At 36.7% G+C, this 12,375-nt stretch overlaps 1 protein-coding gene across 1 annotated transcript in view; it reads left to right on the forward strand.

Annotated features, from left to right (window-relative positions):
* Positions 1-11,004, forward strand: part of LANCL3 (LanC like family member 3) — a 94,348-nt gene extending 83,344 nt beyond the window's left edge. The window contains exons 4-5 of the mRNA XM_082610535.1: positions 720-927; positions 7,473-11,004. Coding sequence (XP_082466661.1) covers positions 720-927; positions 7,473-7,632 — 368 coding nt within the window. The 3' untranslated portion in view covers positions 7,633-11,004. The remainder of the gene's footprint in view (positions 1-719; positions 928-7,472) is intronic.
* Positions 11,005-12,375: the final 1,371 nt, after the last annotated feature.

The raw sequence follows: 12,375 nt of genomic DNA on the forward strand, positions 1-12,375 counted from the left end.
CCTCTCTGAATATGAGCACCTGGAATGTGGAGGAAATTGTTTCTATTAATAGCTGTCACTTCTCTCGTTTCCATTCCTGCCTGTGTAATTGAGATTGTCTTGGCTGAGGAGTTTTGAAGGAACGTGTCTTTCCTTAGAACAATCAAGTGGGGAGGGCCTCACTTCACAGCTGAAGCCAGTGTCTTGGCCAGGTTACTTGGGATCATTGTTGTTTTTGGAAGGACTCCCAGTTTGGCTCTTAAGAAAATGTGTGTAGTTATAAGTACTTTAACATTACAAATTCTGAACATCCGTGGGGGAATGGGCAAACTGTGTAACCATTTAGCCATTCCAAATAGCCAGATATGCATAATGCTTACCAGGGTATGTGTCATCAAATATTAGCCCATTTGTAAATTATGAATTTTATCAATCTAGATAGTTGTTGCTCTTTCTCTCAGGGCCAGTATCACCATACAATTCAAACAACTTAAACTAAATCTCACAGGTAAAATAAGATTCCCTTGGAGAAGATCCTATAGCCTTGCTACTCAAAATGTGGTCCCCGGAAGGGCTGTCGTTAGAAATGCAGTATCTCTGGGCCCACCTTAGACCTACTAGATTAGAGTGGATATTTTACCAATACATTGGTGATCTGTGAGCCTCTTAGAGTTTGAGAAGTTCAGCTCTATAGTATTAAGCCCTGAAAATCACCTCTAATGTCTTTGATGTTTTCACAGGAATTGCCTATCTGTTTGCAAAAGCTTATCTGGTTTCCAAGAAACCACAGTACCTGGACACATGTATCCGGTGTGGGGAACTCACGTGGCAGAAGGGCCTGCTAAAGAAGGGGCCAGGGATTTGCCACGGGGTAGCTGGCAGTGCCTATGTCTTCCTGCTGCTATACCGGCTCACGGGAAACTCTAAATACATCTACCGAGCCCAAAGGTCAGCCTTTCTTTGCATGTTTTTTTTTTTTCTCCAAATGTTAATACAATTAATGTTCTGAACAGGTAATAGAGTCACATAGTTTTAAAGTGTAAAAAGAAATACTTCCACTGTGCACTATAGCAATTTAGTTCACTTCCCAGGAGACAGTTACCAGTCTCTTAGTTATCTTCTCAGGGATATACATATCTGTATATATACACAAGCAGATAGGCATATATGTAATATTTTGTCCCTCTTTTTGTTACAGATGGTAGTACTTCACTATCTTAACGATCACCCTAAATCAGTAAATAAAGGACTTTTCATTTTTATTGCTGCATAGTATTACATCTTCTGAATGAGCCATAGTTTATTTAACCAGTCCCATATGGAGGGCAATTTGGATTCTTTCCAATATTTTGCATTACCTATAATGCTATGATGAAAAACATTGTACATATATCATTTTGTTCACGTATGGGTACATCTGTAAGTAAATCCCTAGAAGTGGAATTACTGGGCCAAAAGATATGTATATTTGTGATTTTTTTTATTGTGGTGAGAACACTTAATATGAGATCTATTCTCTTAGCATATTTTAAAATGTACAGTAATATCTTGTTAGCTGTAGGCACAATGTTGGACAGCAGATCTCTAGAACTTATTCACCTTCAGTAACAAACTTTATACCCATTGAGCAAAAACTCCCCATTTCCCCTCCCCCACCCCAGCCTTTGGCAGCCCTCATTGTATTCTCTGCTTCTATGAGCTTGACTGACTGTTGTACATTCCCCATGCAAGTGTTATCATGGAGTATTTGTCTTTTTGTGACTGGCTTATTTCACTTAGCATTATGGCCTCATTTATCATTTAGAACAGTGACTGGCACGTAGTAACTGCAATGTAAGTGTTCACTGTTATTATCACTAACAATTTGAGTTATATCATTCTAGACATTTCTCTATGCATGAATGTATGTTCCTATATATATATATGTATTATACGTACATATTAATAAGATCCAACAATTATGTATGTGTAACAGTACTATACACACTGTTTGCAGTTTATAATTTTAAATAAACAATTTTTAAGGGACATCCTTTATTTCAGTTTGTATAGATCTATCTCATTGTTTTAATGACTATATAGTTATTTATTATAGTTGTACCATGATTAATTTAACCAATCTTTAAGTAATGGACACTTGGTATATGTGCAATCTTTACTAACACAAACAAAATTGTCCCAAATATCCAATATATACCTTTCTGTGCACTATGAGAAAAATTTTTAAATTGAAGTCGTTAAATCCAGAGGTATTTTAAACTGTCTTTGTCTTTTGCCCATTTTTTCCTATTGTGATGCTTATTTTGAGGACTGTAACTCTTTGTCAATATATGCTGTAAATATTTTTCTACTTTGCCATTTTTCTTTCAACTTAGTTCATGGTCTTTTGCCAGACAAAAATTTTAAGTATTTTTCTTGATAAAGTTGTCAAACTTTCAAGATTTCTGGACTTTGTGTTATAGTTAAAAAGACCTTTCCCACTCTAAGATTATAAAAATATTAATTTACATTGACTTTTAATACTTTTATGATTTTATTTTCATTTTTAAAATAAATTTGTACCCCTTCACCCATTTCTCCCACCAATTTAGAAGTTACTTTAACTTTTAAATCATTGATAAGTTTAGAGCTTACTTTTTAAAATAGTGTCAGATGGATATCTGTCTTTGTGTTTTTTAATGAAAAAACAAAACTTTCCCATAACATCTGTTGGCCAATTACCCCAATCATCTGAAATTCCAGTTTTATCATAAATGTCTGGGTTTGCTTCTGGACTTTCTATATTTCATTATTCATTTATTTCTAGTTTTTCTTAGCTGTTCTCTCTCATTTATTCTTCCAATTGTATTTTAGAGTCAGTTGTTCAAAAATTAAAAAATCCTACGGACATTTTATTGGAATTTCAATGAATTTATATGTTACTTAGTGAGAATTCACATTTTTAGAATACTGAGTTTTTCCATCCAAGAGTATGGTATGTTTTCCCTTTATTTAAGTTTGTAAAAATGTCATTTGGTAAAGTTTTGATCTTATGAAGAAGGACTTGTATGTTTCTTATTAATTTTATTACTATGTATTTTATGTTTCCAGGATTGTGAGTGGAATCTTTTCCTCCCTTATGTTTTCAGGTCATTTATTACTGGCATTTATGAAGACTTTAAAAAACGTACATATTATTTCAGTTTAGCAATCTAAGACGCCCTTCTCTCATATAAATCTGCATTGTATCTTACAAACGTCTTAGTTTTGATAAATATCAAAATGATATATCTGGCCACCTTACTGAACTCCATTAATCTTTCTATTAGATTCCATTGGGTTTTCTAAGTAGGCACATATATTATCTGCAGATAATTATAATTTTGTTACTTCCATTCTCAACTATATACGTTTTTTTCATTTCCTATCTCATGGGTCAGAATCTCCATAACAATGTTCAATAAAAATAAGGATAATAAACATCCTTGCCTTTATGCTGATTTCATTAAGAGTGAGTCTGTATTTCACCGTGATTTTTTTTTTTTTTTTTTTTTTTTGCGGTACGCGGGCCTCTCACTGCTGTGGCCTCTCGTGTTGCGGAGCACAGACTCCGGACGCGCAGGCTTAGCGGCCCTGGCTCACGGGCCCAGCCGCTCCACGGTATGTGGGATCTTCCCGGACCGGGGCACGAACCCGCGTCCCCTGCATCAGCAGGCGGACTCTCAACCACTGCGCCACCAGGGAAGCCCTCACCGTGATCTTTTAAATTTGCTTCTTATAATGTGTATCATGTCGGATTATGACACTCCTCTGTTCAGGATAATCTGATGGCTTCCCACATGAATCAGAGTAATAGCCAAAGTCAGTTCTCTGAACAAAAAGCCCTCCAGGATCTTGCCTCCCATTACGTCTCTGATATCATGCCCTACTTGTCTTGCTCCTGGTTCTTTGCACCACAGTGGCTTCCTTGTGACTCTGTTAAGATACCAGGTACAATCTCTACCTCAAGGCCTTTGAAGTTTTTGTCTCCTTCACCTGTGATGTTCACTTTCTACGTATATGTCCCAGTTCTCTCACTTCATTCAGACCATCGCTCAAAAGTCATTTTGTCAGAGAGGTCTTCCCAAGGCAATTTTTCTAATATTCAATCTTTAAAAAAAACATAAAATACCCTTTATGATATTTGCATGTATGCACAGAAGGAAAAATACTAACATATGTGAGTCCCCCATTTGTAGCTCCATTGTTTTGGAAGTCTGTTAATATATTTTGATTCATGGCTCCCTAATCTGTTTAGGTTGCAACCTGACCCTTTATTTCCCAAATATAGGGGAAAAAAAGTCATTTGGGATCTTACTTAGGCTAATGTGATATCACCTTTGGAATAAATTTCATTGGGGTTGTGATTCTCTAGAAAGCCTATTAAAAAAAATCAGAACAACCCCTCTGTTTTTCTGGGAGACTGGTCCTAGCTTACAGAGTCTTAATTATAAGTCTGGGATTACAGGGCCCTTCAGACAACTTAAATTTCTCACTTACAGGTAAGGACTGAAAATGTGCAGGTTATATCTGAATATTGTTTGGGCATTGCATTTAATTGTTTAGTGTACTGAAATTTCCACTTCATCATAACTCAAAGTTAAATATGGTGTGGTCCAAATTGGGGAGACTTCCTTTGGCCGTCCCTAAAACAGTAAAGTCAAACAATATGTACCTTCCTGGAATAAACATTACTTGGTCATCGCCTACTACTCTTTTAACACAGAGTTGGAATTTATGGTTCCAGAAAAATATTTGACCACCTTTTCGGTTTCCTCTATGATTATTTAATTATTCAGGTTTTCTACCTCTTTTTGAATTATTTTTGGTAGTGAATAAACTACTATAAAAGCATCTAGTTCATATGTATTTTCGAATGTTTGACATAAAGTTCTAACAGTATAGTTCCATGATATTTAAAATTTCCCATGTCTGTGATTACATGCCATTTCACATTCCTAATGGTTTTTCTTTTTGGCCAGACACACCAGCATTTTGTCTATGTTGCTTATCCTTTCAAGGAACTGGCTTTTGGTTTTTATTAATTATTTTTGTTTTTCTCTTTTGCTTCCTAATTCATTGTTTTCTGCCTTTATTTTTGATTTTCCAGTGTTCCTTCCCTTTATTTTGTTATTTTCTACAGTTTTTAAAAAGTGCTTAATTAGAATACCTTCCATCTTTATAACATCAACAACAACAACAACTCAGATCAATGAATTTTCCTCTGAGTTCAGTTTTGGTCATAGTTAATAGGTTTTGATATGTAATGTTATCAGTGTCTGTAATTCTTTTTAGTTCCATAATTACCATTCTGACTTCTATTTTGACAGAGCTTTTTAGAAAAATGAATTTGTTTGTTTGAATTTTGCACCATTGGGTAAATTTTGGAAACAATCATTTTCACTTTAGTATGATAACATGTTGTGTAGGTCAGAATACAATGAAACTGCTACTCTCACACATTGCGGGTACTCTTGTAAATTGCTATATATCATTTAGAAGTTATTTTGAAAAGCACAAAAAATGTTTATCATATTACTTTTAAATAAAAAAATGTAGGATAATAAATATTATACAGACTATGATTTCAATAATGTAATAAATAAATCTAACTCTAGGGGGGAAAAAGGTCAAAGGAGGGAGCAAAATTAACTGTGGATTTCTCTTAAAATATGGTGGGATGGTTGTCTCTATTTTACAAATATTCTGCTATACTATGTTTTTGTGAAAAAAATTCTGTTTACCATGTATGGAATGCTTGCTCTTTGCTCAGAGCCCTAATATATGGTATCTTTGATCTTTACAGATAATCTTATGCAATTCTGCAACTTCACCGTTTTAAAGTCAGATTAAGAAATTTGCCAAAGGTCATCTAACTTGAAATTATCAGAGTTGCATATTGCAACCCCAAAGCCCTTCCTCTTCCTGCTACACCAGGACTTCGCAATCTAGGATTAGTGAATTTACTTGAGAAAAGTATTACATTTCAAGCTGAAATGTAGCATTTCCTTCAATTCTGAATTCGCAGTAGCTGTGACTCTGTCACCAATAGATGTCATAGATATTCTTATGTTATTAGTCTTGTTGCAGATATTGTGAAATATATTTTACTCCCATCACTACTTAGAAATGTCAGCAGTTATTAGACCCACTACTAGATCTTGTTATTTAATGTGTTAATAAAGAATCCATATATCACTGTATCACAAATTCGGTTGAAAACTTTTTACTAACCATGCTTTAATATAATTAATTTCCTTGGGAATCCTGTGTATTTTTCTTTACATATTTGAAGACTTTTTTTTTTTCTGAGAAGGAGTCCAGGCTGCCAAATGGTCCATAGCACTAAAACAGTTAAGACTCCTTGAAGCTATACCACGAAGTTTCAGTGTGTAATTACAAATTTTGAATTAACTCTTAAGATGCATCATTATTCTACTGTTTCAAATTTTGACTTCCATTAAAAATTGTTGCATATTCAGGAAAACCGTTGAGAGAAAAATTGTCCCAGACAGAATTGCAGTATGTTTCCTGCTGATTTATTTTAAGCTACTGTCAATTCTAAGAGCCCTAAAAAGATCAAACAAGTAATTACTCTTCATAGGACCCCCTATGTAGTAGCAATAATCTAAATTTATGGCAGAATCAGCTGTCAGGCCTTTTCAACCTGTGAGCTCTAGCCTCTGAAGTGGTGATTATTTTTGTTGTTGATGGGAATGGATAGAGGAAGTCTGTAAGGAGGTGACAGACAACACTTTAAAACCTGTAAGCTACTAAAAATGTTACTCGTTATAAATGATTTGAATAGGCTTTGTGGCAAATACAGGTAAAAGAAAAAAAGATCTCTCATAGAGAATTTAGAGGTCAGTGGTTTATTTTTAAGGCAGGTGTCCTAAAAGTAATCTATCTTGTAGCTGAGTTTGCCATTTGATGTCATGATTATAAAATGTTGCTTGCCTTTTCCCATTCATCTTATTCTTTGGTTTGCCCAAAGCACAGATTGTATAAAATCTTGCCCATTTATTTTCAGTCTCTGCTCTCTGTCACATATAAATGAAACCTAGCTCAGAAATAATATGCCTGCAGAAACACAGCATATTTACTGTTTTTAAAGGCAGAGGCCTATATCAGCTTGCTTCTATTCAAGATAAATAAAAGTATGGCTATTTATCTGTCTTTTTTACTTTTAATTATCGGATGACAGAAGGAATGAAATCCTCAGAAACTGCTTTGCTTTGCAAATGCTGAAAATAGTTGAATTTGCTTGCCAATATGATCTGTTGTGAAACATACACAATGGCATAATGGCTTCTCCGTTTTTTAACAGGGAAGAAAGCTTCCTTAAGATATTATACACATCTGGAAAGAGAATGATGCTAAAACTTGAACTTAGCGAAGAGGAGGAAGAAGCAACCCAGGGCCAATAATATGGAAACACTCATGTGAAAACTGTTCATATTTTCTCCTTCTCTTAGGTTTGCTGAATTTTTGTTTACCGAGGAATTCAAGGCTGGTTCCCGGGTCCTTGAAAGTATATACAGCTTGTATGAAGGCTTCTCCGGGACGGTGTGCTTTCTGATTGATCTGCTGCAGCCCAACCAGGCTGAGTTCCCTCTCTTCAGCGTCTTTGTTTAGAAGGCTCCGTGTCCCACTGTGGCCCTGCAGAAGGTTCCTGAGATTTCCTGAGCTTACTACATGGCAGTTTCCACATAAGCCACATTCAATGGTATCAAAACCATGAGCCTTAACATTGCTGTCGGAAGGGAGGGAGCAAGCAGGTGAAGGCAACATGATACCTGATTGAAGGGAGAACAGTGTGAGAACCTGCAAACATAAAGACACCACAACTCTTCTAAAACCCCTAGAGATGGAATAGTTCAGGGAATAGATGTGAGACCAGAGGTCAGAGGAAAAAGGGAAAGAGAAATCATCTGGCTTTCACTTGCGGGATAGAAAACAAAATTGAAATGTGGACTATGGCAATGAAATGCCAAAAATACCTTTGCAGTTGGAGAGAGAATCTGACCATTTGTGGGTGCCCTCCACCCCTAAATTCAGAAAAAAAGACGATCAGAAAACTAAAGTTATTGCCCAGCTCAAACTGCTAGGAGGGACGTGTCAGGTTGCCGAAGGACAAAAAGGGAAACTCTTGGTTGTCCTTTGCCTTTACTTATTGAAATTCATGATTTTTAATGAATGGAGAAATTTGCATATGAATCTCTATTTTTTATCATTACCCTGGGCACTTTAAAGAGGTCATATCATAACTTAGTTTAACCCCCCAAATTCCAAGTTCCCTTAGGTCTTAGAGCGTCTCTCTTCCTGGCTTCCTTTTTCTTTCCGAAAGCTCAATTAGAATAGCAAAACTCACAGGCTAACAAATACTGTAGCAAGTGTTATACTGTCAAGTGTTTTTCTCAATTTGAAGCATAAGCTGTGTACTGTCTATTGTGAGTAATTTTTTAAATGCTTATGTAATCCCTATGAAGCTATTAGCTGAACTGTAAAATATACTCGTGGAAAAAATCACTCATCTCAAAGATCAGGGTAACCACCATGAAGGTGGGTCATTTCCACCTTGGATGGAATACTGTGTCCCCTGGGACAGGCACACAGTGGCCTAGAAAGAGACCAGGGATTATGAAAAGAACGCTGCTCAATTTTATACTGTAAGATTAAGAGATGCGTGAACTCCCTGGCTGATCACCTTACCCTCCAAGACACAGGCTCCACTAGAATTTGTCTACAATACCCAGTGAGCCAAGTTGTCCTATTAAACTCAGCCCTGCCATAAACACATAGAAGCTGTAAAACTACTTCAAGTAAATAGTGTTTCCAGAACATTGTGGGAGCATCTGTCACTTCAATACTCAGAACATGAGTTTATCCATTTTCTAGAATTTGGTCGGTGTCAATTACATATATCAGAGTGAGGAGGAAATTGCATACTGTATAATATTTCACAATTATTTAAATAGTCATTAAATATTTGGATATACGTGATAGATGTAGAATATGTATCATTAAGTGCTTAGGTTTACATCAGGATGTATATATATCTAGATATGTATCTAGATAGATAGATAGATACCTAAGCGCTTATTCAGTTCAGTAGTTCCTAACTTCTTGATTCATGGATGAACTTTGGGAGGAGTTGGGGAATATTTTGTTGCCTAAAAATGTGTGTGTGTGTGTATGTGTGTGTGTGTATGCACGCTCTTTTTTCTGGAAAGAGGATCTCTAGCATTCACAAGATTCTCGAAGAATCTGGGGCTGAAGAAAGGTAAGAACTGTCTGGATATTTTCTCACTTTCTTTATGTTTGCACTCATCAGAACAAACTAGGACAAAGTGGTTTTGAAAAGCATGTATGTTTGTAGCTCATTGTTTCATTTTCACATCCTCAGATATAAGTATATAAAATTGGCCTCAATTGTTCATCTTTGAACATACTCAGATTGGGGCAATACCCCATAAATAGCAGCTTTCAGGTGACTCCCAAAGTTGGGTTCTACAAGTTCTTTCATGAAAGATCAAGGACCTCTCAGAAAGCCTTAAGACAAAATTCCTTCTACAAAGTAGTCTCCTTTTGAAATGATAGTGGTAGCTGCTTTCCACCATCTGGATTTAAATTCATTTCATCTGACCCCTATAGGCTGACGGTAATAAACATTCAATATACAGGGCTTTACAGAACGCATGCGTTTTTCATCGTCCAGCAACCCTTCAAGGTGATTTACGTAACTGATCCAAAGTCTCACAGTTAGGAAGGGGCAGAATGAGGAATCAGACCCAGGGTTTCACTTCCCACGTGTATGTATTTGGTAGTCTAGACTAGAACCTAGGGATACAGCAGTGAACAAAATACCCTAGGAAGTTAGCTTCTGTTTCTGTTTGCTGATCCTTCCACCATTCATCCTTAAGACCTAAGCACTAAGAAGTGATCATCTAGCTCAACATACCAGTTTCATCTCTAGGAACTTCAGAAAAACTGGACTCATTTCTGCTCACCTGCCCTTCTAAGGTCCAGTATGGTAACTATCATGTTGTTGTGCTAATCGTTGTGAAAAGGCAACCATTTTGTCAAATCCAAGAAAAGGCCATGTTTGTGTCTTTATGAATTGACACCTCAGTAAATTAGAAACAAGGGTAAGCTTGTTTAGCACTTAAACATGTTGAATGTTTTTATTTTCCTGAGAGAGTAGAATTACAAGTTTGGGTAGGTCTTCTTCTATCTTGTTTTCCCAAGAAGTGGGAAAAAGACCCTTTAGTGTTGCTGTAGAAAAGTGTGGCATGTCACTTCTTGTTTAATTAACCAACCTGTTCCCTTCAATGTAATATTCTTTTTTGAATAGCGCTGAAGTGTGTTGCCTCTTGAGGGTATTTTCACCACCACTAGTATAACTTTAATGTTATTTACTATATGTGATACGAACAATTATAAACCTGAAGGTAACAGTGGAAATTGGAGGATAGATTGAAAGAATCTCTCAACAATGGGGGAGACTGCCTTATACTTGGAGAACAGGAAGTTTTGCAAAGTATTACAACTCCGTGTATTTTGTTTCATTAACACAATTATGTACCTTCTCTTTCATGTACCCCCCACCATGTATCTTGATTTTGCCTAATCCCATTTTAGTCATCAGATTTTACTTTTTTATTCCATTTGTAACCTGGTAACTGAGAACAGAGGTTTGAGAGCATATATTCCCCTGTGCTTCTTTAGGTAATTGACTACACTATTAAGATAATTGTATTCACTTTCTGATAACTCTGAGAAACAGAGTCATTTTCTTGGCCTGTGATAAATTGGAACTTTTCCATGGCAATTTGTATCTTTAACTTTCTTTGACACACTTAATATTTTAATCAAGACAGTGTTCAAATTGTTTGAATTTCTGTAGAGAGCAAATCTCAATAATTTCAATGCAACAAATGTAAGTTTGTGATTTATAGCCATGTTCAGGGAACACATGATTAAAAGAAAAAACATTAGTAATGCAAAGAGCCCTGTTTTGGAAATCTCAAATCCTTGCTTGGTGACCTCCATGGGTAGCTATAATCACCATCATCATCACCATCACCCTCTCCACCTCACAGGGTAGTCAGTGATAAAATGGATATAAGAGAGTTTTATAATAGGCAGGTCCTTTATATGTTTAAAATGGAAGCTATATATATATATATATATATATATATATATATATATATATATTTTTTTTTTTTTTTTTTTTTTTTTTTTTTTTTTTGCGGTATGTGGGCCGCTCACTGTTGTGGCCTCTCCCGTTGCGGAGCACAGGCTCCGGACGCACAGGCTCAACGGCCATGGCTCACAGGCCCAGCTGCTCCGCGGCATGTGGGATCTTCCCAGACCGGGGCACGAACCCGTGTCCCCTGCATCGGCAGGCGGACTCTCAACCACTGCGCCACCAGGGAAGCCCGGAAGCTATATTTTAAGTACCTATTACGTGCATACAAAACCATGCTCAATTATGACTTCAAGTAGGCATTTCAGCCAAATGGAATCTCCCTGTCTGGATGCAGAGCTTGGAGTCTGGATCACTTGATGGGTAAAAACAAAGTATGTCCTTTATATTCTAGAACCAATCCTGACTATAGCATTTGTGCCTCAGAAAGTTCTGATTCACTGGGGCTGAGTACAAAGGAATAGCCTGGTTCACTGGAGAGCTCCTTTTAATGGAAATATTTATTTTGCTCCCTGGAAACAAAGGATTACAGTGCCAGTAACTTGAGAAAAGGAGCTGCAGGCTAAGTCTGCAGAGAAAACATGAACTGGGAAATAAAGTAATTTGGGGTTGAGTTTGGTCTGCACTTTAATTCAGGCCTCAGAACTGCATGACATAGAGCAATAGAAATATACTCTCCACGGGATATAAGGCCTTCCTTTGGGGACCTGGAAGGAAACACTGTCCCAAATCGATAGAAAAATGACGAAGCCTCATATTCGCCAAGGCCAGGTGATTTTGGTATAAACTTGGCAAGGAAAGCAAATGATAAGGCAGGCAAGGGGGTGGGTGGAGGAAACCTTGCCTCAGCACAGCATCTCAGCGTGAGTTGTGGAGGCACGTTTAATGCTGCTAAAAACCAGTCATCTTCTATACTACAAAGCTACAGTAATCAAGACAGTATGGTACTGGCACAAAAACAGAAATATAGATCAATGGAAACGGACAGAAAGCCCAGAGATAAACCCACGCACACATGGTCACCTTATCTTTGATAAAGGAGGGAAGAATATACAGTGGAGAAAAGACAGCCTCTTCAATAAGTGGTGCTGGGAAAACTGGACAGGTACATGTAAAAGTATGAAATTAGAACACTCCCTAACACCATACACAAAAATAAACTCCAAATG

This window comes from Mesoplodon mirus (genome assembly GCF_964341445.2).
Source record: "Mesoplodon mirus genome assembly, chromosome: X".
Classification (NCBI taxonomy): domain Eukaryota; kingdom Metazoa; phylum Chordata; class Mammalia; order Artiodactyla; family Ziphiidae; genus Mesoplodon; species Mesoplodon mirus.